Raw genomic sequence first — 27002 nt, forward strand, 5'->3', positions numbered from 1 at the left:
ACAGGCATCCTTCCCCTTTTTTGTCCTATTTTGTTTCAGAGAATGGGGATTGGGATGTTTCTAAACTTACAAGCTGTTTTTCTAATCCTCTGGTTGATGATATCCTTAGTGTCCCTCTTCTGGGTGAGTTTGGAGAGGATGAGCTTGTTTGGGGGCAGGATAGTTCTGGGGAGTATACTGTCAAGTCAGCTTATCATCTTGCTTTCTCTTCTCATGATCTTCCTTCTTCTTCTTCTTTTGCTGACTTTAAGAAATTCTGGTCAAAACTCTGGACTTTGAAAATCCCTCCAAAAGTTAAGGTGTTTATTTGGAGAATGCTTTCTAATGCTATTCCTGTTTCTTTTTCCCTTCACAAAAGATGTGTTATTGATTCTCCCCTATGTCCCCTATGTAAATTACATCCTGAAACGGTTAAGCATGCATTCTTTAGATTGTTCCGAAGCGAGGAAAGCATGGAAATCTTAAAGGTTTGTTAATCTGTACAATAAATATAAGTATTTAAATATTTTTGATTTCTTTTGTAATATTTCTAAAGAGCTGGACAAGGATTATTATTGCATTTTTTGTTGTTTTCTGTGGGCTTTGTGGAACCAAAGGAATAATATTTTTCATCATAGACAAGTGGGTCAACCTTTTGATGTTTATGAATGGGCTGTTACTTTTTTCTTCAAATTTTTGGATGCTCAGCAGGTCTCTGTTTTACCCTCTGCTTCTAACCAGGATCAAGCAGATTTGCAAATTACCCCTTCTCAGGGAGCTTTTCAGATATTTACAGATGCAACCATTGATGTTCAGAGGAAAAAGTACAGTATTGGGGCTGTGGTTTTGAACCATTCTAACCGAGTTGTGGCTGGTTTGGCCATTCCTTTTTCAAGTTGTGTTGATCCGATGGTTGCTGAGGCTAAAGCAATTATCCATGCTCTTCAGTGGGCCTCCTCTATTTTCTTGCCGGTGGACATTCTAAAAACAGATTGCAAGTCTATAGTGGATAAATTGTACTCTTGTAACCGGGGTTGTAGCATTGTTGATGACTTAGTTGTTTGTATTAAGAACTTGTTATCTCCCTGCCCAAACCTCAAAGTGGTCCATGTTCATAGGAGCTTTAATGTCAAGGCACATAATACAGCTAAATGGGGTCTTGGGCTTGATAGTGAGTTCGTTTGGAATGGCTCTTTGCCTTCCTTGTAGTCTTGTGGTGTTGGTTTGTTCTCCACAGGACTTTCTTTCAAAAAAAAAAAAAAGCATTAAGGGTCAACAGATGTTGAAACTAAGGTCAATACATGATGTTTGAAGTTATAAATGATCTCTTTCTTATAAAATGCAAAAGATGTTGAAACTAAGGTCAATACATGATGATGTTTGAAGTTATAAATGATCTTTTAATTTTTCTTATAAACTGCAAAAGATGATATTAATATATAACTTCTATCTATACAGACCGCCAAAGCATTTCTTAAATAGAATTAAGAAAAAATATATTCATAGGGTATGTAGCTAGGTAGCTGTACATCAATACTACACCTTTAACTAATCTTTTTTGGACTCTTGGTCTCTTCAGGTTCCACATTCTGCACCTCTCACAAACTGGAGATGCCGCTCCAGCTTTAGCTTCGGGCTCTGATTTCTCAGCTGCTGCTATCATTGTCGCCCAATGGTGATTGTCGAAGCTGATCAATGTTTTCACATTCTGGCACTGTGTCACAAACCGGAGAATCAGTTTTATCTTTAACATCAGAATCATAGTTCTCAGGTGCTACAATACTGTCATTATTCGCTTCGGGTTCTGAGGACTGTTGAGGCTGATGATCTATATTTTCAGAAACAGTATCTGATACCACCCCGCAACTCTGAGACTCCTCCTTTCCTGCAACCTTCTTGTCCTCCATGTCTATGGAAGACACAGGAAGGTCAATACTAGTCTGGTTATCATTTTCCTGTAACATAACGGTAGCCTGTTTCAGTGGAACACTTAAGACATGGTGCCACAAAATTAATGAAACATAAAAAGCTTCCTCAAGGCATATAGTTCTGTATGCAGCATGCATTTTAAGAATGGTTAGTGAAGAGGAACCTTTATCTTGTGATATATTACCTTTACTAGTATTACTGTTATTATTATTGTTATCATAATTATTATTTGTTTACCGTCTAAGAAAAAGCAGATAAATATTACTAGGATTTCCAACTTTTTAAATTTTTTGAATATATTTACTTCAGTAGAATGAAAGCCTTAAAGAACTTAGAAAACATTTGATTTTATATCTGGCATAATCCCACCAACCTTGGATGAATTAACTTGGTCATTGATACCAGCATCAGAACCCTCCAATTCCGCCACTGCTCCACTGCTGCTTGCTAGATTCTTCTCAGATGAGCGCTCAATCTCTTTTGACAAAGATCCACCAAGCTCAGGCTTATCATCACCCGTTTCAGCATCATTACTGTTTAATTTATCCTCCGGTACTGGGCTGCTGTCTGGACCCCATTCTGATGAGTCTTTAACATCTGCTTCAACTTCATGCGAGGTAGATGTAGATACCACAGATTCTGACATAGTTTCTGTTTCTAAACTAGCTGCAGTAGCATCCATTTGATCCACAGTTTCCAAGGAAGATCCAGATCTATTTATAATTCCACCAGTGAGGGGTGCATCCACATCATCAACATTGTCAACTTCACCATCTTTTGACTTGTTTAGCGTTCCTGAATTGTTAGCTAGACATTTAACATTGGAACCGTTAATTTGTTCTTCCTCTGACACCAAAGACGATGAAGGTAGATTCAGAGTATCTGAACCCATATTGTCCGATACGTCCCCGACCACCTGACATGCTTCAGCTGCGCTTTCCATATTAGACTCAAGATCTTTAGACCCCTCAAGTTGTACAGAGAGGCTTGCTGGACCCATCTCAGAAGAGTCATCAATTGTTTCTGGGCTCCTAGCAGATGAGGCCTCAATCTTTTCTTCCTCAGGCACTGAAGAAGACTGTGGTGCATTTGTGTTGTCTACAACATTTTCTACCAGTATCATGCTAACATGGGATGGATCAGTTTGAACATTACTTTCATCAGCATCTTTCAGAGGTTGAACATCCTTTCCAGCATTTAAGTCTTCTGTTTCTTCTACAGATGAATCCTCGATCTTTCCTTCATTGATTACTACGCAAGACAAAGGACTTGAAACGATCTTTTCAGGCAAACACCCAACACCCTTGCATGAATCTAACTGATCAACCATTTCAACCTCTGAGTCTTTTGGTTCGTTTAAAGGAACTGAGCTGCGAGCCATAGATAGGGAGCCAATTTTCTCTGTTGTCTCTGAAGAAGATGAAGGCTCTGGAATATTATCCAACAAATCCCCAGTAGTGTTATTTGAGTTCAATTGGACAGCTATTTCAACCCCTGAATCTTTTGGTTCTTCTGGAACAGGTGTGCTGCTAACTATAGCCTTCACAGATGAACATTCATTTTCTTCGATTCCTGACTCCAAAGTGGACAGGTGCTCCACAAATTTTTCTGGCGAATTCTCTCCAGCTGTGGACGGCCCAGACTTAATATCCATCTCAGCTTGAGAATCTTTTAGTTCCTCTGCAGGCTCCAAACCATCAGCCTTTTGTTCCCCATCTCTTGAGGTTGCAGGAAACACTTCTGATGTACTAGCTGATACAAAATCGCCACCAGTAGAAACGCCCAATTGTTCACTCGATTCAAGTTCAACATGATATTTTTTTGCTTCCTCATGTTCTACAGGGCTGCTAACTGGACTTTTATCAGAGCGATCATCAACCTTTTCTTCAGTAATCAATGAAGGCGAAGGCAAAGTTATCTTCCCAGATACTTCTCCAGAACCTGTATCACAAACATCAGAAACATCTTCTGCAATTTTTTCAGATACTGTAGGGCAAATATTTTATTCTAAATAAATTAAATTTATTATTTTATTTAACCAATATTTGTTAAAAATAGGAATGCAACATATCGACACCCAAAATTGAAATCATTTATGAAAGAGGTTGATATTTGATGTATTCAATTCAATTGAAGAACAAAAGTAAGAAAAAAAATCTGGAACTGCCATGAGCCGTGATGAGTGTGAAAAAGGGATGAAGATAATGATTCAAAGACAACAAGGGTATTTGTTGGTATTTTCATAAATATTTAAGGTTACATTTGACATATAAATTATTCATTAAACCAAGGAACTTAATCCCGCATAGCCAAAAACTAAAATCTGGTATTTCCTAGCTTCTGCTTTTGGCTGCCGTTGTCTCACAAAATATTAAAAAAGCTGCTTTTTCTTTTTACCAAAAACATAATTATCTTCAAATTATGGAATAAGCTATTTTAGCTATCCAAGAAACTGTCCCAAATGGGCTAAAGCAGAATTGTAAAGTCACCCTCCCTCCCCAGACTTACCAGAACTAGAATGATCAGGTGCAATGATACTTGTGGAGTTCTCGAGCTTTTTATTGTCAGTACAAGCTTCAGGAGATTCTTCTGATGCAGGCTTTACTGTAGAGTGAATATCAGTAGGACAATGAGGCTTTATCACACTAGATTCATCTGGACCTCGAGAAATAGAAGCAGTGACAATAGTATAATCACCAGCATTTTCAGGCTTTTCTAGAATTGGCGGACTTCCATGGCTGCTCAAATCATGCCGGGAAACTACTTGAAGCTCATTATCAGAAGGCTTCTTTGTGTCCCCTAAGCCATCATCAGTTATAGAAGATGGGACAGGAGCACCCGATAGTTCAGGGCTCATGGATATAGAAGTTGTTTCAGAATTATCACCAATCTTGACATTTTTTTTTAAACAGGGTCCAGTGGCATCACTGCAAGAAGCTTTTGGAGACTTCTTTGATAAAGATTCAGTTTTGTTTCCAGGTCCATCTGGAACTACCACATGCTCCTCAGCAGTCACAGATCCCAAAGATGAATTTAAATCGCTGCCAGTTGTGGCCAATAGATCAGAAGCAGGAGGTTGCATCTGACAACTGTTTTCGTCGGCACCAATAGGAGAAATGACTTCCTTACTATCAGCCATAATAGCATCTTCTTGGGAATGTTGACCTGGATCTGTTGTTTTCTCAAAATGGCCTGCAGCAGTCTTGACTTGCGATTTTTCCACAACAGTTGTGCAAACAGCGGTCTCATTTGGGCCAGAAGCCTTTTCCACCTCTTCTTTTGTATCATCTGCAGTCCCAGTTTGTTTATCAGACTTCACTGGAAGGTCAGGCAATGCAGCTACTCTTTCTGACATTGTCGCACTAAACTGCACTTTATCGACCAAAGTTTGACTTTTGCTCACTTCAGAAACAGTCTTACCTGTTAATGGTACATTAGGAGCAGCCTTGCCCTCTTTCCCATGAGACTCCGAAGCTTTAGTTTTTAACAGGCAAGTTCCAGAAAATACTTCCTTCATCACACGAGCAACATCATTTACATCTGCAGTTTGAATCCGCCCCAAAACTTTTTTATCATTAAATCCAGCAGCAGTGTCAATTGCTGCTTGAGGGTTTGTTGGCTGTTTCACTTGTGGGGCATAGTTTGATTGATCTTTTCTTTTTGCATCATGACCAGGTACACCAGCAGTCATATGAACTTCACCTGTTTGAGACTGAGCAACTTCCTGTGTATCACTTCCTTGCTTACCTCTCAAGGCAGCAGATTTATTGCCCATTGTATCAGCAGATTTATTCTGCAACTGAGAGCTTAATTTTGGATCCTGACCAGCCAGAGCATCAGGTGGAGGAGGTACTATTGCAGCTTGTTTCCTTCCTCTGCGACGTGGTGCTTCAGTTCGGTTTGGAGTTTTTCGACCTGACCTTTTTGCTGGCATGTGTTCAACAGGACAAGGAGGTGTAGATTGAATGCCTGTAGAAACAGAAAGGTGAGGGAACATAGAGTAAGAACTGACAGAAAAAATTGCATAAAAATGGTGCTTAGCGATACCTTCTGTGGCAGTAGAACCAGAGAAAGAAGCAGATGAAGGAACACCACCAGAAGCCGCAGCAGTCAAAGTAGAAATAACTGGAAGAGTTTTATCCTCCAAAGTTTGGTTCTTAGTCACTTCAGGAAGGGCTTTATCAGATACAGCTGCAGTTGGGACAAGCACACCTTCCTGTCTTGAAGGCTCATTAGTTTCAGTTTTAGATGAGCAAATTTTAGGCAAAGTTTCCTTCACCACAGAAGCAGCATTGCACACACCAGCACTTTGGTTATCTGCCAAGACAGTGCCTGCACAAGATTGAAACCCTTAGATTCATTCTTGCTTTACGGTAGTCGTTTTGACCTAAAAAAAAAAGCATAGAAATAGCTATTCGACAATTTGAACTAAAACCACATTTCTAAAGAGGACCAGTGGAATACTTATTCCATCCAATGTTTAATCAATGAAATGATTATTTACTTACATTATACCAAAAATAGGTAATGTATTTAACCAAATTTTTGTCAGCATTGTACGACTTTTCTGGTTACTTTCTCATATAAACACACATACAAACACTATATACATTAATACACACACATATATCTTTGTTGCAGTCAACACTCAATCACCTAAAAGTAAATAGATCAAAATTTTATAAATAAGTTGAGTGTTCTTTGAACATATTTATATAAATTTATTTATAATAATAAAATATATTTAAAATTAATCAAAAAGTTTGAAATTTTTCATATATAATTTGAAAATAGACATTATTCAATAATATAAAACATAAATAAGAAATGATTTGGGTATTTTTGTTAAAATAGATATTATTCCATTCAAACAACTAACCGAACATAGCAATTATGGTCAAACATTAATTCCAATTTCCAACTAAAGAAAGGATTAGCATTCAACCGGTATTCTGTATATTCCCATTCATATTCCAGCTCCATGGTGCTCTTAGTTTGGTCCATCAAACCAAATACCACCTAAGTGCAAAAAATTATAAGCCTTAGGCATGGATAGCACTCACCATGGGACCCATCAGCACTGCCATGCAAGGTTGAAGAGCTATCTGTCTGTTTTCCTTGAGCAAGATCAACTGTATTTTCAGTTGGTTTTATGGCTTGAGCTGCTACACCTTCAGGTGAAAGGAATACTTGCTCCTTGGTAACATTTGTCACTTCTGAAATATTCTCTTGTTTAGTTCTCACGGTGTCACCCTTTGACATATCGTCAGAGTTAACATGTGAATTCAGAGTTGGTTTTAATTCCTCACCAGCTGAAGCACCAGATACTGGGGGAGCCATTGGTACTTGTTTCTTACCCCTCCTTCGAGTTCCAGAGCCTCCACTTTGATTCCTCCGACCTTGTCCTTTTGTTTGCACAGGCACAGACGGGATAGGAGAGAGAGATACAGGCACAGCAAGCTGGAGATTGGCCTGGGGAGAATTTAAGGTAGCATCTAAATTGGCATGATGGTCAGTTCCACCAGTACTTTGTACAGCAGTAGAACCAGATATAATATCAGGACATTGGGTTGCAGGAATGGTAGAGGTGGTTTCACTGGTGACAGTCGCTTGATTTCCTAACAGTTCCACGGGTTTATTCTGTGTAAGATCATTTAGTTTTGGATCTGGACCAATTAAACTACCAGCAACAGCAGGTGGCACAACCGCCGGTGGCACAACCGCTGGTGGCACAACTGCCGGTGGCACAACCGCCGGTGGCACAACCGCTGGTGGCACAACCGCCGGTGGCACAACCGCTGGTGGCACAACCGCCTGTTTTTTACCCCTACGACGAGGTGTTTCCGTTCCGCTTTGAGATCTGCGACCTTGCCCCCTTACTTGACCAGGGGTGGAAGAAACAACAGGGCTAGATTGAGGACCTGGAGTAATAGAGGAGGCAATGACTGGCTGAGAGCTTGCAACCCCAACATTGGCATATTGCACTTGTCCAGGAATACCTGCCTGTAAGGTATTTGAACTTGAGATTGTTTCAGAGCTGACAGTTGTTCCTCTTGGTAACCCTGTATCTACCTTTGCAGTTACAGAAAGTTTTTGAGCCGCTGCACCAGGGGATTGATCTGTTGTGACCCTTTTTGGCCTGCCACGACCTCGCTTGGCTGGTGGAGTTACCTCTTTGACTGGCTGCAAGTGTGGCGGATGCAACATGGCTTGCGCTCCTGACTGCACAATGACCGGCTGTGGCTGCACAGTGGCTGGCGGTGGTTGCACAGTAGCCGGTGGTGGTTGCACAGTAGCCGGTGGTGGTTGCACAGTGGCTGGAAGTGGTTTCACAGTAGCTTGTGGTGGCTGCTCAGTGGCCAGCGATGGCTGCACAGCGGCTAGCTGTGGCTGCACAGTGGCCAGTGGTGGCTGCACACTGGCTGGCAGTGGCTGCGCACTAGCTGGTGATGGCTGCACACTGGCTGGCGGGGGGTCAACTACAGGTGGAACTGAAACTTCTGTCTTGACAGCCACAACAGCTTGACTTGCATCTGTTGGTGAGTTTGTTTCTGTAACTTCCTCCTTTGCTTTGGAAGGAGATCCAAGAGCCTCATCAACTTGACACATCTTCTCAAACTCTTCTTCTGTCCACTGCTCTTCATAGGAACGAACCTATTGAAGTATATTAAAAGTAATATTAATAAAAAAATCAAAAACTACAAGGCAAGCACGTGTTAAGGCCACAAAGTACACCTCTCTTGTCCTCTTGCCCCTTCCATAATGTTGAGTATCAAGATGATATTCACTCTTCCGCTTAACTCCACCAACATTTGACCCTCCATCAGCTTTTGGCACTTCATATATCTTCATGGCTTCATAGAATTCCTGCAGGTCATCCTCTGTAACAAGACGAGAAGGAAGGGGAGGTAAAGTTTCAGAATTGTCTGTCAACTGTTGATTGATCAACTTTCTCCATGTTGCCTGCATGACAGTGTTTAATATCCCATTAGCAAAGCAGAAACCCAAAACATATTCACATGGCCCAAGATCGAATTCACAGCCTAAGTTGCACAAGCTTAAATGCATACCGCTTCTGCATCCCGCCTTTGCTTGTCAACGGATTCAAACACATCAATCTCCGATTCACTGCAGATTAAAAAATTAGTTGGAAATTTCAACTGTGAAAATTTCACATTTGTTTCTGGTCCTATATGGAAGGACCTAGAGGACAAGTCAAGCAAACCAATGCAATATTGCTTCGAGGCTATACACAGAAAGGACAAAGGTCAATAAAACCAACAGCCAACAAAACCATCTGGTTATAAAATTTTCAACCCATTGGGAACATTTTCAAGGATACTTTAAGACTTGATCAAACCAGACAATCACAGTGAACAGATTTCACATAAAGGCTAAAAAGTAGTAATGACAACTTTTGTAAGCCCAATCAGATTTAAGTTCCACATAATACTTACCTGCGAGCTAAAATATCATTTAATGCATCATCATCTAACACAGGTGCAGCTTCCTCTTTCTTACACTCTCGTAAAAGGGACTCTAGATATTCCCTTCGATCCTCAGCGCTGTAATTAATCAATGTAAAAATTCTTAGACCCTAGTTTAAACATGAAAATATAGTAGTCTAGTTTACTTGACATTACAAAATTCTACCTTGTATTATTATCAAAGAAACCAGCAGTGATACTCTGATTAGCAACACCAAGTTTATGCTCAGCCGAAGCTCTCACTTGTTCTTCAACAGTTTGGACCTTATTATGACAAAAAAAAAAAGTGAGCAATAATCCAGTAGCAACAGATTTGGTCAGATAGTAAAATTAATTATGGAAAAAAATATAATAAATGAGAATTTGAAGAGGCAAATAATTCTATTGTCTTGTTATTGCTGATAATGTAAGTTGTTCTGTTATAAACTGATTAAATTAGCTTCAAATATAATGCAATAGCATTACTTGGAAAGCTCTCCGAATTTTTTATGTACCGTGTGAACAACACACTTCAATCATTTTTGACGACCCCTCCAAACAAGCACAACTCATGAGTAACTTTTGAGAGCGTTTGAATAAATTTTTAAAAATGCTTACTATTATATTTGGAAGGTTCTCCCAAGAAAGAAGGCATCCACCTACATCTCTAGAATGTCTTTTAGGGGCTGTTTGGAATAGGTTAATCCTAGTAAGGGAATGGTAATGTGAAACATTACCTTGTTTGTTTGGAGGGTTTAGCCTTGGAATGTTATTCCCCTAGTAATATAACTACCCTTGAGGAGGGTAATGTTCATACCTTAAAAAAGAGTAGGATTGAATTATTACCTTCCATCATATTAATTTGAATAATATTTTTGAATTAATAAATAAATTTAAATACCAATAATATTATCATTTATTATAAATAAAATGGTACGATATATATATTTAGTCTGTGAGATCAGTTTTTTTTAACTGAGTTATTTTATATTATTAGAAATAACATATATATATTTATTATACAAAAAATTTATGCGGGTGATGTATATAAATAACATATCGAACAAAAATAAATAACATAGTGATAAAATATATAAACATGTTCATTTTAATTAATAAAAAATACAATAAAATTTAATGTTTACTAATTAATAAATATATTTCTTTAATAAATAATTATTTTATTTTTATATGTAATTAACATTAAATAGATATAATAAAAAAATATTTTTATTTTAATTTTTTAAAATAATATATATAAGATTCTTGTACTCAACCAAACAGTGTAATTTAATTAACAGTAATATGATTACATATTACCCTACACAACCAAACACAGTTTACACATTTCTCTATAATCATATTCTCCTTCATAGTATTCCCTATAATCAAATTATTTTGAACACCTCATACCAAACGCCCCCTTAAAGGAAAGCTGTTATGAGTTTTAATGAAACTGATTTTTCCATTTTATCTAATTACTAATAATAATTTCCTGTCTTATCCTTGACCAAATAAATTACAAAAAATAATAATCAATAGCTTGTTTTTTTTGATTTGGAAATATTTATTTTTCAATGTTGAAATTTTATTATAAAATGTATACATAGATTCACTTTTAAAAATTACTCACTTACGAAATGAGATTTTTACTATAAAAAAGAATAATCTAACAAATATGACAGATTCTCAAAATGAGAACTTTCAAATTGAATGCATTCAAACATTTTGCAATTTGAAAATTCTTTTGACATAGACTTTTTGATTCTCTTCTATGTCAAAGGAGCCAAACATCTACCAACTTTCTAATAAGAATACATACGAAAACAATAAATAAATGTTTGAAAAAAAAGTTGTTGCCACAACAATAATACTATAGTAAGATAATGGTATCGAGGATAGTAATGTACAAAGGTTAGGAAAGGTAAGCAAAAAATGTCAATTAAACAAATTCAGAGCAATTGGAGTTATAGCTTACTGTTTCAAAACGAAGAACAAGGACATCTCTCTTCTGGCCAATTCTATGAGCCCTTGCCTGCGCCTGCAAATCTACCTGGAAAATGAATATGCATCAATACAAAAAATGAACCACGTGGCAAAAAAATGCATCACACACAATTTCAACTTCACAAAATAAACAGACGCTGAATGTATATACTACCTGTGGATTCCAATCAGTGTCAAATATGATCACTGTATCAGCAGCTTGAAGATTTACCCCAACACCACCAGCTCGAATACTATAGCAACAAAAAACATGTCATCCATAGTCGATAGAAGTTTTGCACATAAACTAACAACATCAGAAGAAAGCATTGCTCCTCGGCAGTTCAATACAAATAAGCCAGGCAGTAGCATTGGTGCTTCTAGGAACTTGATTAGTAATTCAATATGTAATTTTGACTAAAACCCTACTAAAGTCCATTCACCAAAACTACTCTGCATGCTCAACAGCCATGTATAAAAATGTCCACCTGGCCCTTTTTCATATTTCTCAAGAAAAATATAGCAACTCATTAAACATTACAATCACCTTAGAAGAAATATGAAAAATGGTGAATTCGGTTTGTTAAACTTGTCAATAAGAGCACCACGGTCACTACCAGATGTATGCCCATCCAACCGAAGGTACAGATACTGTTTCCAGTGAAGATATTCCTCCATAACATCAAGTAGCCGGGTCATGGTGGAAAAGAAAAGAACCTACAAGAGATAATATCCCACTAATTTTAAAAATTGACATCAATGATGATACTTAATTAAAAAATATATATTTTTATTATAAACATACTCTATGATCTGTTGCTTTGAGCTTAGGTAAAAGTCGATCTAACATCTCAAGCTTCCCACAAAGCCTAATGACAGGTGGCAGATAATGCTTTGGTATATAATTATCAACCTGGAAAATAATTCAGTATGCAAGAATATTTAGTAGCAAATCAACATCAGGGTTGGGACTCAAAAATAAAACTAAATGTCAGGAAAATGAAAAAAAGAACACTAAAAAATCAGTAAAAACTTTGGAGAGCTTCATTATCCAATCCATTAATAAATAATTTCTCCTACTTATAATCATTTAGTTTATAAACCATGTTGTTAATAAACATACCTCCTCCGCATGAAGCTGGCTAAGATAAGGATGATTGCATATATTACGAAGTTCCATTACAGAGTTGTGCACTGAGCGAGCCTGAGAAACAAGTTTTTGGGGTCACATAAAAGAATAGTGATAATCCCATAATAGCTTAACTAGGAATTATTCTGCTTTTAGGAAAACAAACATAAGTTTGAGTAACAAACACCTTTGTACTTCCAATAGATCCCAGATTTTCTTCCACCCTCTTCATCAAAAGTTTCTGATAAGCAGAAGCCTCACATCTTATAAGTCTCTCAATCTTCTCAGGCAACTCATTTTCCACCTGCCAAAAAAAATATGAATTTTCAAGGTCTATAATGACAACTGATTTCCAAACTTGCAATGGAAAACAATAGTATAATCATAATGGCTATTTAAAACATATTACAGAAATACCAAAATGCAATCCTACGTAATAAGTCAAACCTAATAGCTAGGTGAACACACCACCAAAAATACCAAAAACTCCTTTCCTAAAAGAACCATGCTTCAAATCCATTGATAAATAAGACCATTTCATTGATAACCGTTAATTAGGTAATGTCTTAATTATTGTAGTTTTTTTTTAAGGAAAAAAAAAAAAGAAAAAAGAGAAAGGAATGTGTAGACTATGAAGTTGGAAATTGCACTGTTACACAAAATATAACTTTAAGCACCTTGTGTTTCAGCCTTCGAAGTACAAACGGTCGGAGTACTTGGTGAAGACGGTTTATGATCAAAAGATTCTCTTCTTCGGAGAGCAAGGCCTTTTTTATAATGATCAAGCAATAAATTAGAAAGGCAATCAGAGAAAGATAAGAAGTGTGAATCTAAAAACAATGTCTTGAAGCACCACTTACTTCATCTGCTGAATTATCACCATTGCTTTGAAATGGTTTATTGAACCACTGAGAAAAATCCTCCGATGAATTAAAGATGTTAGGCAACAAGAAGTTTAACAGTGCCCATAACTCATCAAGATTGTTCTGCATAAAATAGGAAACACAGACTTTTTCAGCATCACTTGACTCCCATAAAACGAATAATAATAATAATTTCATTTATTTTTTTAATCAGAACATAGCGCTTGTATTATTAGTATGAAAATAATACAAGAGGTATGGATTGTTTTTAAAAAAAAAATAAAAGAGGTATGGAAGTACAAGAACCTTACTACCCATATATAATCAATCAAACAGGAAAGAAAATATAAAGTTGCTACAACACAGATCTAAAAGCGTAAGTATAAGAATATTTACACAAAGCATTGCCAAACCCTACATAAATCAGAGAAAGGCACATTTCTTATACAGTAATAATAAAACCTGCGTCATCATTATCCTCATCATAATAATTAATGAATAACAGTAATAAAGATGGTCAACATTGTTATAAACTTATCATCACCGAAATAATAATAACTAGCAGGGTAGTCATTTTCAATTTATCAAAAATAATATTAACAACAATGACAACATCAATAAAAGCCACTAACATAATACAAACAATAATAGCAACAATAAAATTTAAACTTGTTATAGTTGCAGGTATAAAAAAGGAAATAAGAGGAAGAAAAAAAAGTGTCTTGCCTGTAGTGGAGTTCCAGTCAACAACAATCTATGAAAGCTCTGATAATGCTTTAAGTCAGAATTCAATTTGCAAGAAGCATTCTTGATACGATGGCCCTCATCAATTATTATGTAATGCCAGTGAATCTTACTTAATTTTGGTCTATCATGCTTGTTCATTAAATACTCATATGTTGTCAGAAGGACATTGAATTTCTGCTGCACAATTCTTTCCCTGCAATATAGAGGAAAAATAAAGTTTATACATGCCACGACTCACAACGCAGAAAAGTAAATGCAAGTGTTGGGTTTCTGTATTTACTTAAATAATTTACGCCTTTCCTCTGGAGGCCCAGAGTAGACAATCCTATTAATACTAGGTGCCCAGAAGTTTATTTCTGTCTCCCATCCAGGTAAAACTGAAGAAGGCACGACCACTAGAAAAGGTCCTCTATCATTCTTGGTTTCCATCAGGTAACAAATCAAAGAAATAACCTGCATTACATATCATCAGATTCCAAACATATGAACTAGAAACATAATGCAGCCATCATCGGACAGTTCTATAATCAACCCGTACCTGAACAGTTTTACCGAGACCCATCTCATCAGCTAGAATACCATTTAAATGATTATTATATAGTGAAACAAGCCACCTTAGGCCATTCATTTGATACCTGATGAGCAGAAGCAAAATTATAAACAAACAATAATGGCATCAGTAAGCTTTCCCGTCAAACCATCAGCAAAACAATAAGAAAACATGACAACAATGACTATGAAGTAACAATATCACAGATGATAAATTAAATAAATAAAGCTCATCAATACAGGTTAAGATTATATATATATATATACACTCACAGAAATTCAAATCTACTCACTCTCTTAATTTTCCACCATGAAGCATAGATGGTTGCTCTGCAATGCTCTCTTTTATACTGCGCAAAATCACATCAATACTAAGTTATTTGAACCAAGCACGCACTTCACTATTTATAGCAGGAAAAAACAACAAAAATCTTATTATCAGCCACAGAAAACCCTTCCAAGAAAGAAGATGGGGGGAAGGAAGAGAGCATGTTTCCCATGGAAAACATCAAATTTATTCTGTTTCAAATAAACTAGTAAACAAACAGGAGAAGGCCAGGAAATCCAAAACAACCAACAGATATTCATTTTACTAACAAGAGGCAACCAAAACTTACAAGAGACGAAAAATTCCAAATCCAATGTCAATAAGAGAACGAAAAAAGGAAAGAATATGAAATAAAAAGACTGACTTAGCAACTACAATACAAAAAACACACTATGCTAAGATGGAGATATAAATTAGGAGATAGTGTCAACAATGAAGATATTGAAGCTTCCATACCTGTGAGCCATCATGTAGTACTTTTCATTGCTTTCCAAATAATGCTGCAAAAACATAATACAGAAAAATTAGTGATAATAATCAGTAGTGGATAATTTTATTTAAACTTGGGAGGGGGAACTTACTTTTGCTTGATCACTTTCATCTTCATTGTCAATGGCACTTTCACCTTTATCAATAATGCCTGGAGCTCCTGGGTCATCCATCTCTTGTTCAAACCGTGTTGTCATAGACTTTGCTTCCTGCAGCTTGGATCCTAGCTTCTGGAGATATTTCTCTGTCTCTTTGAGAAGTTGCTTAACACGATCAGATTTGGCATCCTATTATTTAACAGAAGTGTCAGGACACGAAAACAAGAATAAATTGTGATCTTTTGCAAATTAAGGAACTGTAAGACAGACCTGCACCATTCGTAAATACCCCTCCACATCATTGATCTTCAATAAATTAATCTTCTCGCGCTGGATACGATCAATCTTCTCGCGATGAATACGTTCCTTCCTTTTGTGAAACTCCTTTGCATATTTATTGAAAACTTTCCACCGTTCTCTCTTGAACTTAAATACGTCATCCAGTCTTTCCCTATATTTTCAGGTAATGAGTGAGTAAAACTTAATCTCAAAAGAACAAATACTTCAGAGAAATAAATGAGAAAAGCAATGGCACTGAAAAAATAAAATGACATACTTGTGAACTTCTATCTCACCAAAGAACTCCTTCTGCCTCTCTCGTATTCTCTTTTGTCGCTCTTCCTTCATTTTCTGCTCAAACTTTTCTAGTTGTTTTACTCTCCGACCATGTTTGTGCTTCTTCAGTGATTTCAAGCGATCAATCTCGGGATTGATTGGCTTAAAAAAATCTTTCAGAAAATCACTGTCCAAGTAAAATAGAACCACTGTTAAAAATAAGCCCGCACTTTACACAGTATACCTTTAGATTTAAAAATAACAATACTTTTTTTTGCTGAAAGATTCAATTTCATTAAGCCAAACAGAGAAATTTGGTGAGTATAACAATACTTGAATGCAAGTGTAACAATACTTGCTTAAGTATGAATGCAAGTGTCATGGCAATTGAAAGTTGTTGTGTGGATTAAAAGTGTTATTAATAAGGAACTGGACATCGTTGATAAAAGTTAGATTTCCCTGGGTGGATACTTACACAGGGCATGGCTCTTCTAAACTTTCTCGTTGTGAATATGCTTAGCTTAACATGTACTAGCCTTAGGTAGCATATTAGCACCTTATCCAATTTTTTAATTTCAAATATTTTGATATGTAATTTTCCAGTGCAGAGAAGAAAGCTAGCTAATATATTAACTTCAAAATATAATATCACAAACTAAAACTAGGACATGAATAAAGCACAATTAGACTAAAACCTGAATTGAAATATATAATTGTTCAAACTTCAAATACCCCTCCTCCCCAATAAAACCAGCTCTCACTCATCATATTAGCAACAGTAAAGTCCAAATGTTTTTATCCACTATCAAAAAAATCAAGTGACACTGTAAAATCTTTTACTAGAACATTAATTATTAAACATTACATCATGAGTTAAAGTAATTCCTTAAAAAAATATACAATTCAATTCAGCAGTTCAAGGATATAGAAGTACATGATACATAATGCATTAAGGGAAAACTACTAACCTCCGAAGACGACGTTGAAGCTCCAAGAGTTGCAGCTTTTTGAGTTCTATTACACTTTTTGTTTTTGCAGATATATCTTCAGAGGAACTCACGTTTTCCTACATAAAGTACCAAAAGTTAAGACATGGGCTGCACTGCAAAAATGACACCCCATTATAATTTAATTTTATGCAGGCATCTTTACATACATAAAAGTAGTAGACAATCATATTAAATTTATCGTTACTATAAGAGAGAGAGAGAGAGAGAGAGAGAGAGAGAGAGAGAGAGAGAGAGAATCTTTAAGTAGAGAAGCACAATGTATTTGTACATTCTAGATATACACAATGAGCATCTAACCCAGATGGTACATTTTAATCATGCATCTTTAGTTATTCTCAATTTTTTAAGGGTATTTATTCACCAGTTTAAAATGCACAAAAATGAAACTAGTGCCTGAATCAGGTAATGCGAGACTACAGAAAAAAATTGCAATTGAGTCAATTGTATAAGAAGTTCAACACTGTCTCAAGCCCAAACCTTTAACTTGTAAAAACATGTGGCAATCCTTTGCTTCGTTTGTTGTTGTTTTAGAATCCATTTCTGCTCATCCAGGAATTTCTTTTTCTGACGATCCATTATCCATTTTTCTGACATTGTGTACTTTGGAGAAGGTGGTACATCAGGCACCAAGCTATCTTCCTGTACTTGTTCTGCAGTAATACAAGTCCAGTAAGATACACTGTTATCACCCATATCATGACTGTAGCTGAAAACAAAAGCAGAATTAGTGATATATAAATACTCTTAGAGGTATGGCTTTCACCTTGTGATAATTGTTTTGGCGTCATATTAGCAAGATGTACTGTGTGATGATTATTGTCAGTTCCGGAAACTGGTTTCCAGTGATCTCTTGAGGAGAAAGAAGATAAATTATTATCAGAGTGATGATTCCCTGAACCACTAATATTGCTAAGATTATGACCCTGACTTTGTACATTATCTCTTCTTTCAGGCACCAACTCATGCTGAACAGCAGATGATGGAAGAACTCCCCTTGAAACGTCATCATGATTACCAGCGGTGGTCCAGTTAACAATCTCCGGGTTAATATGCTTATTCGCAGCCATTAAGGAGACAGCTTGGTTAGCCCTTCCAGCTAGCTGATGGCCATTTTCCACTTTGTCCCCAGGAACACTAAAAGCTAAACCACTCCTTGTACCAGAAGAATCATGTTGTGATGCCATTGTCATAGAAGCCTGTGAAGCTGTAATTTCAGAAGTCTGTGTTTCAACATCTGGTTTTCTTGAAGTTTGAAGATATTTTCTTTCTTCTGGCAAAAACTGGTCAAAAGCCGGGCCACTTTTATCCTCAGCTTTCATGTTTCCCGCTTCTTTAGACGAGGAATCAATGTCTTGGAATCTTCCAGTAGACAAAGTGCCTGGAGGGATTTTATCAGTTTCCTTTGCATTATTCATTCTTCCAAATGGCATCATATCAGGCGCATTATTTGGCTCACTAGATGTCACTTTTCCTCTATGATCCATTAACTCCTTACGAGGTCCATCAGCACTACCACCTGAATTTTGAAGGCATAATTAAAATTTAAAATTTTCAATAACAAAAGCAAAAACAACAAATTCATGCAAACATTTTTTACTTACCTTCTTTCGGAAAAATATTTCCTAGTGCAATATCAAGATGCAGCTTCTTGGGCATTAAACCATTTCTGCACATTAACAAAATAGTTACTGAAAGAACTCCATAAAAAGAGAGTTTTTCCATTTAAAGGGTTCTCCAATGAAACATGAGATGCTAAACCGTGTTATAACTACCTGAAAGCTAAAAAGACAAGGCATTGGGCTCTCAGCTGTTTCAACTGTTGTTCCATAAAAGGCATCCCAGAATTGACAGGGGACGGAAGAACAGGAGACTTTCCTGCATCTCTAGGTCCTGCGTTTCGAAGCATACTCATTTCTGATACACTGTTCTGTCTACCAGCCTACAAAAAAGCATCACATAGCACAAGCAGAATTATACAAAGCAGAAAATAAAACAATGATACCACAAGAAAAATAAATATAGATAAAAATTAGTCAAGTGAAAAGAGAATTAAGAGGAACGGTTGTGATAAAACACAATGTTATAGCTATTGTTTGTTTATTTTTTTAACTAGCATCCCTGCCTAACCCTACAATATTTGGGACTAGAAAACTATGGCACTTGCTACGTAGGTACCAGGAGTGACTCGAACCTCAGACCATTGCATGACAAAACTATATTTACAATTTTGGATTTCTATTGCAGAGAAACAAATTGTAAATGTAGTTTTGTCATGCAATGAAACATCATGCTAAGACATGCATTTTGCATGATTTTTAGTAACTTAGACAACTAGGTAATTAGTAGGAGAATTTAATCAAACCTTCAAAAATAGCTGCACAAAGAAAAAGAAATGAAATCTAAAAGAACCTCTATCCTGCCAACTCTCTTGTAACTAGAGAGATCCAACACAAACACAAATGGGCAATTAAGCATCATATCCTTGTTAGACTACAGTGAAAATGACAGGAAAATGAAATACCTGAGCAAGTTTCCCTGAATCGGCTAACTTATTTGAACTTCCTCCATCATGCTCCAAAACCTTTCCAGTGGCAAGAACTGAACCACCAAATTGCAGTGGTGGTGTGAACCCAGGTTCTGTGGTTGGAAATGAACCAGATGCCATAGTAGGCCCTCCATGAACCTTTCCGAAAGAACCTGAATTTCCACCAAAGCCATTTTCAGGATCCACAAAATAAACTTTGTGTTTTAAATTTTTTTCAACTATATACTATTAATGGAAACTACATCAAAATAAATTTAACACTCAAAAAATGAATATTTTTGAAACATCCATTATTCAATCAAGATATCTCCAGTGAAAAATAACAATAACAATTGTCGTAGTACACTAGTCCAAACATTAATGCCTTATGCACCACATCTTCATCCTCGTTTATATCTACCATCTCCAAAGTTTCCTTCGAACAAAACAAGTACTTAAAGTAACAACATAAAAATTAATAGCTCCAACAACAACTTTCTAAGCACTTACCCATCCCAGCAGATGAGGCAGCTGACTGCAATGGAATTTCTGCATTGCCAGGAACATTAGATGGAAATCGAGGAATCTGAGATTTGTCCAGCTGCAACCCAGTTTTGTTTTGATTCCATGCACCCATAATATCATGTGCAGCAGAAGGTACTTGCTGTTGTGACAAGGGATTATGAGAAGAGGAGACTTCTGTTTCATCAGGGTATTTCAAATTGGGAGCACGAGACATTGAATTGTTTGTGTTTGCTGAATCCAACTGTTTTTCCATTAAATGTTGACTCTCTTGCTTGGACCTTATCACTGGTCTCATGCTACCAGATAATGTAGAAAATTGTTCCATTTGACTGCTACTTTGGAGAATATTAAAATTAGCATGTTCACTAGCTTTGATTGCAAAACCAGGAGAAGAATCCATCTTGCTCATTTTCCCCTTCCTTGTGTTAACTACAGTATTACGAGAGTCAAGTTGCTGAGGATTGTCATTATGGGGTTCTGTAGATACCGATGTATCACCCCTCTTTCTTTTAGTATTGGTCTTCTTGCCATCCTTTTGATTCGCCTGCTTGTCCCAATTTGATGAATCACGCCTTTCTTGTGACTGAGAATTGGCAGACCTGGAGTCCATACTAGATGGACTTTCATGATCTAAAGATTGACTATTTCGATGACTTCCAGGTCCTTGAAAATATTCATGTCCTGCACTACTCGGACCAACAGGTGGTCTACTTGAAGCAAAGGTATCTACTTTCGACACTTCATTTTCAGGCAAGCCCATTTTAGAATCTTTTGCAATTCCAACAGTTTGGGAAGACCCTACATATAAATGTTCCAGCAATTAAGTATGAGATCTAAAAGGAACAAACTGCGATTATACGATAATCATATTCAGCAGAAACCTAGGAGTACCAACAGATGTTATGTTAAGGGTATTTTACCTCCAAACTGAGTGATTGCAGCATCAGATGGCTGAGATCCACCAGCTGAAGACATGCGTGATGACATCAGAGCTTCAATGTCTAGACCATGCTGATTTATGACAGTCTCCATGGCCCTTAAAGCAAGATAATTTGAAACAATCAGACACACGTGATGTGGTTGGAAGATTCCAAATGACAACTTGACCAAGTAATATTTAAGCAAGAAAGCTCATAAACAGGTACGGAGCCACACACAGAAGGAGATGGCTCAAGCCCCCCTCGATTTTTTTATTTATTTGTAAAAAAAAATCACAAAAGCACAATTACAAAAAAGAAAAATCACTACAGAATTTATGGAGAAAAACTAAGAACTAATTCAGATCAGCACAGCGTACATGTGTGTCGAACCACAGTCAAATCTTAAGAAGAACATTTTTCCAATACCTTGATATTACTTGGTATGGCATGGAATGTTCCTTGCCACTTGACTTCATGTGTTGCAATATCTGATATATTTATAAATATATATATATATACACACATAAGTTACCAAAATAAGAAGTGGCCAAAAACAAATGCAGGAAGAGAATTAAATTGATGATATACTACAACACTAACCACATAAAGCTTTGTAGCCAATTTAGCAGGCTCATCTTTAGAATCTTGGATTAGTTTGTGCAGAAACTTTGCTGCCTCCATTTCTACATTTTGGGGAGACGCCATCTCGTTTCAACTACAATTCAATCAAAACACGGAGGAAAAAAAACAAGCTGTATTAACTCAAGCTCTGACCTTCTTAGTAGAAGAACACAAAATTTAAGCACCTTTAAGACACCGTATCATGCAAAAAATACTAGCAGACGCAAAATTTAACAAAGTGATCGAATTATGTTCCAATTGATCAACTGAGCTAGGAAATAGCTCGATTTCAGTTCATTGTAACCAAAACACCCAAAACCCAGATAACAAACCTACCTTAGTTCGTGCTATCCATCACTTTCCGTCAAAATCTTACTAGGGTTTGTTTGGTTGCCCAGAATATAAATTACAGCCAAAAAAAAAAGGAAAACGAAAAGCTCACCTTTTTCTGATACAAATTACGCGAAAGGAGGTTGAAGAGAATGCAGATAGCTGAGGGGTATCATATCTTCTAGGATCCCTAATGAAGTCGGAATGATCTGGTGATCGACCCAACTGGGGAAGACGATGGTGTTTGATCGGGGTTCTCTGAGAGAGTTTCAGTAGTTTTAGGGCTTTCTCTTTTCTAGTTTATTTGTCATGAGCTTAGGTGGGAAAGATAGATAGATGACAGAGGCCCCAACATCGAAAGGCTCTTAAACGACGCCGCTCAGTGAAAGCAAAACCAAATTGTACGTTTTATTTTTTTAACTTTTTTTTCAAATTTATTTTATTTATTTTTTTGAAGTGTGTATATACATAACACTCCCTATACACACTTATACACACGGGTAGCTATTTGAATTAGTCTCGAGTGGTTAAAAAAATTAACATTTTATAAATAAATTGAATTAAACCCTCTTCAGTTATTACATAAAATGTTTTTCAACTACACTATGACAACAAAATTATAATGTCTAGTCTTTCAAAAAAAAAATTATAACATTTAGAAATTTTAGTAAAATTATAACTCGGGAAAACATTTAACAATCTAATGCAATCACTAATATAATTATCAATGTCTCATCTAGAAAAATGTCCCATGAGAGTATTGAATTACAATCTTTGAGTCGCATTCCACAAACATAAAATTATAGCCCTTAGCAACTACAATCTCCAAAGGAAGAAGCCAAGTCGATGCTTCACCAATAAGAGAGCGCAAAAAATAGTCTTTTTGTTGTCTCCCACAGGATTGTTCCTTGATGGTCACGAGCCAAAGTCATAGCACACATCACTTCCCCCCAACCTTTACATCACAATTAATCTTTACCTAGTCTAAGGAAGGAGGACTTAGAATCCACAACAATAATAACAGGATTAAAGAGAGGGATTATAATTTACGTAACAATAAGTGATAGAATCAATATAGTGTTTGATGTTACGTATTATTATTATGTACCTTATCATTAGGAGCTATCCAAACAGTATCAACAACAACCGACACATAAAGAAAGATCTCATTGACATTGGCTCCTTTCTTGTCAAGGCCTCACAAGAACTTCACCAAGTCCCATGTACTGAGACTTGTATAATTAATTGGTATAAGATCCTAGGGTGAAGAAAACCAAAAATGGTAAGCAAGGTTACAGTGCAAAAAAAAAGGTGTTCCGTGAATTCTTAAAAACCACCAGATATGGGAAAGCAGGGGTGGGCATCATCCAATCCAATCTAATTGAACCGAACCGATTCAATTAATCTAATTGCAAAAAGTTAGATATCCAATTATAATTGGATTGAATTGGATGTTAAAAGTTAGATTATAGCTGGAGTGGATCGGTTATCGAATGTCAATCTCAAAATCTAATTAAAAACCAATCCAATTTAATTATATTTATATATGTTAAAAAATTATTTATATAATAAAAAATATTTTAAAATATAATATATATTAATTAGATTTTTATTAGATTTTTTTGTATGTTGAATTTGTAATACTTAGTTGTTTTGTGTATTTTATTTTTATGATGTTTTGTTATATTTTATTGCTTAGAAATGTTGTTTTAATTATTTAAAACTTTTGGCTACATTACATTTGTAACGATGGTATGTTTATGAAGTATTAAACTTAAATAAAATGTGATACTTAGTTTTTACATTTTTTTTCTTCATATTTTTAAGTTAATATTATAATTTAGGTTTGTAATTGGATATCCAATTAAAAAATCAATCCAATCCAATTAGTAATTAGATTTGATTAGATTGGATTTTGAGGTATAATTAGATTGGATCGGATGATAATTTTTCAAATCCAGTTATTAATTAGATTGGATCTGATGAGAAAAAAAAATATTAAATTAGATCGAATGTCCACTCCTACAAGAAAGAAGTATATTCAATATCAATCTAATGCCCCAATAACTCACAAATAGGTAGCACATTTGAGAGAATACTCCACCACATCACTTTATGGCACTCAAGAATTTTATTATTCCACAGTTTAGTTTAGTATTTTTTTTTTATTATTTTTTATTTAAGTGACAGAACAATGACAAAAAATTTAAGTGATATTTATAAAAGAAAGTAAAAAACTAAACTACACCTAAAAAAATTGTTTAATTAAGTAACTCATTTTTGTTTTAATTTTTTTTATAGGATCATACTAATTATAGTTTTCATCAAATTATCAACTCTATGATGGAGTTAAGGTTTTAAATCTACTAAGGACATAATAAAAACATACGAACATGAATGAGAATAAAAATAAGAATAGAATGGAATTAAATTTAAAATGTATAAAAATTATTAAATTTTTTCTCATATTACATTAAAATGATCTTTCATTTTTTCATAAAATATAATAGTTATTCCACTAAAATGATGAAGAAGTCATTCCGCTAGAGTGACATTATAATACTTTAATGACATGTGTTGGAAATTATTTGTTCTAACCAACACACTTTAAGAAGCAAAATTAATGTTATATGCAAATTGGTATTTTTCTAATTTTACTTTTATATTATGTGTCCACAAAATAAAATTGGTAATTTTATATCTAACACATTTTGCAAACTTTGTTTCAGCCCAAAGATAACAGCCCAACAAGAAATCAATATCAAGCTTTTATGTACAATATCAAAAGAACCAATCAATGGTTCGGTTCTCACTGATCAATCCAAAGAGAAACAAAGTTTCTCTCTCCAATCAACACCCTTTCTTTGATATATATTCAGTCAAAGCAATAAAGAAGGAGTCAAATGAGACTCACTTTTCCACAATAATGGTTCGGCCCAAATAGAAACCCAGCCCAATAGAAGACAATACAAACCCTAATATATATATATATATATGATATCTTCTCTAACCCTAAACTAAAGCTTCGGCAGCCATCACTTTATTTCAAAAATCAAACTCTTTCAAATATCTTTTCTCTCTTTCTCTCTACGGCAGCAGCAAGGAAAAAAACCTAGGGTTAGGGTTTGTATAATTTTTCCTTCTCTTCTTCTTCTCTTCAACACAAATGGAAGCTAGGGTTATAGGGTTCTAATGTGTTCTCTTATCTTCTCCTTCTTTTCAACCGAACCTAGGGTTTCTTCAAGCTTCTCCTTTTCTCTTCAAATGGCAGAAATAAAATGGTAAGGTTTTCTATCCTTTCTTCTTCTTCTTACAGCAAGGGTTGTTCTATGGTTTCTAGGGTTTTGATTTCTTAAAGCTTCTTCTTTTCTATTTTAATGGCAGCAAGAGTTTTATGGGTTATTCTAATATTTTCTTTCCTTTCTTTGCAGCTACAAACCGAGACAACAACAACCCAAAAAACTCACTCACTCAATGTTTTACTCACTCAAAACCGAACCCCCAAAAATCCCCTTTAACTTTCGGCCAAAACATATCAAACCCGAAAACTCAAGAACATGAACACATACACAAATACAAATACCAGAAAAGTAATAAGAGTGAGATGAGAGAATGCAAACAGTGATTAAGAAGATGACACCAAAACTTTGATCTCGGAGTTCGCCCAAACAACCGGCTACTTCTCCGTCAAGCCCTCAAAGCTTGAATCCATTCATCTCAAAATAGGTTACAATCTTTGATTTACAACTTTATATTTCTCTCTGTTTTTCTCACTTTTGATACTAACAAAACTCTCTTTTCTTTTACATGAACACTCTAGGAGGAGCTCACATGGAGATGACAACTCACAGCCAAAAGGCTCTCATTTTCTCTGTTGTTGAATCTCTTGTTCTCTCTGGCTGTGACTATTTACTTTTTGTTGTATCTCTTATTTTGCTCTGTATATTATTGCTTGTTGTATCTGAGAAAAGCACCTCCTTTTATATACTGTTCTGTGATCTGATCTAGGGCAGAGCCCTAGTGATATTTGTAACTGTTTTTAGTTGTAACTGTCTTTGTAACTGTCTTGATATTTGTTGTATCTGATGTAAGGGTATATTTGTCAAACCCTATGAGTGGTGTTATTCAACTTAAGGGTAAATAAGTGAATCTGTAACAACAACATGTATACTAATAAGTAATTAGAATCAATGGTAAGGTATGTTGGAATTATTTATCACTCATAAAATATGCAATAACAAGATTTGATTCTATAAATAAACATATGTAGTTATTATAAGTGTATAAATATAAATCTAAATAATACATGTATTGATTCAAAAAGAATAAGAACATGAATAACAAAAGCGTACTTTAATCCATTGATAGAGATGACTTTCGTGGTGATTTCGAGTAATGATCTTCCAATAATACAAAACTTAATGTTCTTTAGTTTCCTCTCTTGATGGGAGAAGATGAGAATAGAATGACTTTTGTTTCTTGGGGGTCACTACTAATATATACCTCATAGCTATGTTATAATTTTAAGTAGGAATATTAGTGGCAAAACCACCTGAATTTTATGTTTTTTAATACTTAACCACAAAAATTAATTTTTTGGAGGCAAAATTATCTAAACCTCACTTTTGTTGTGTTATTTACCTCCCCGTCCTAAAATCTCAATTAAGTGTCATGATGGACAGCTGAAGTGTATACTAATGTACACATCACGTGTTTTTAGTGGTCCACGTAATTTTAATTAAAATATAATAAAAACATAATTTTTCCTTAAATAAAATTGTATCCCAACTTTTCCACAAACTTATACATCCATCTACAAAGAACTAAATCTACTATGTTTGAAATTATATCGTAATTATGTGAGTGTGAGAGGATAATTTTGGTACAATACTCATAAAAATAAGTATATTTAAATTAAATTTTATTTAGATGTAAATTTGATTAAAGTATAAGA

General features: G+C 35.4%; 1 protein-coding gene and 1 long non-coding RNA gene across 6 annotated transcripts; one reads left to right on the plus strand and one right to left on the minus strand.

Annotated features, from left to right (window-relative positions):
* Nucleotides 1-1286: 1286 nt before the first annotated feature.
* On the minus strand, nucleotides 1287-22378 carry LOC115723374 (chromatin structure-remodeling complex protein SYD). Of its 5 annotated transcripts, XM_030652840.2 has the most exons (37): nucleotides 22161-22378; nucleotides 21698-21812; nucleotides 21524-21585; nucleotides 21098-21213; nucleotides 20163-20975; nucleotides 19650-19825; nucleotides 18901-19067; nucleotides 18730-18794; nucleotides 17892-18644; nucleotides 17606-17778; nucleotides 17087-17184; nucleotides 16120-16305; nucleotides 15834-16014; nucleotides 15558-15752; nucleotides 15433-15476; nucleotides 14942-14998; nucleotides 14638-14734; nucleotides 14380-14552; nucleotides 14079-14292; nucleotides 13350-13475; nucleotides 13167-13256; nucleotides 12677-12793; nucleotides 12484-12564; nucleotides 12166-12273; nucleotides 11908-12077; nucleotides 11536-11614; nucleotides 11353-11427; nucleotides 9562-9659; nucleotides 9366-9473; nucleotides 8979-9036; nucleotides 8644-8871; nucleotides 7218-8562; nucleotides 6972-7124; nucleotides 5956-6240; nucleotides 4417-5877; nucleotides 2282-3876; nucleotides 1287-1952 (listed from the first exon to the last, which is right to left on the minus strand). In XM_030652840.2, the coding sequence occupies exons 2-37, from the start codon at nucleotides 21800-21802 to the stop codon at nucleotides 1626-1628; spliced, it is 10179 nt and encodes a 3392-aa protein (XP_030508700.2). In that variant the 5' UTR covers nucleotides 21803-21812; nucleotides 22161-22378; the 3' UTR covers nucleotides 1287-1625. The 5 variants fall into 5 exon arrangements, with proteins under 5 accessions (XP_030508700.2, XP_030508699.2, XP_030508698.2 ...); XM_030652839.2 differs by having other exon boundaries at nucleotides 2282-3849; nucleotides 6972-8562; XM_030652838.2 differs by having other exon boundaries at nucleotides 1287-1934; nucleotides 6972-8562.
* A 2251-nt stretch (nucleotides 22379-24629) lies between these two features.
* Nucleotides 24630-26155, plus strand: LOC133030860 (uncharacterized). The gene is made up of 3 exons (XR_009684398.1): nucleotides 24630-25329; nucleotides 25480-25774; nucleotides 25869-26155. It is a non-coding gene; the product is annotated as an uncharacterized LOC133030860 (long non-coding RNA).
* The last annotated feature ends 847 nt before the right edge of the window (nucleotides 26156-27002 follow it).

Source organism: Cannabis sativa, chromosome 9 (genome assembly GCF_029168945.1).
Source record: "Cannabis sativa cultivar Pink pepper isolate KNU-18-1 chromosome 9, ASM2916894v1, whole genome shotgun sequence".
Taxonomy (NCBI): Eukaryota; Viridiplantae; Streptophyta; class Magnoliopsida; order Rosales; family Cannabaceae; genus Cannabis; species Cannabis sativa.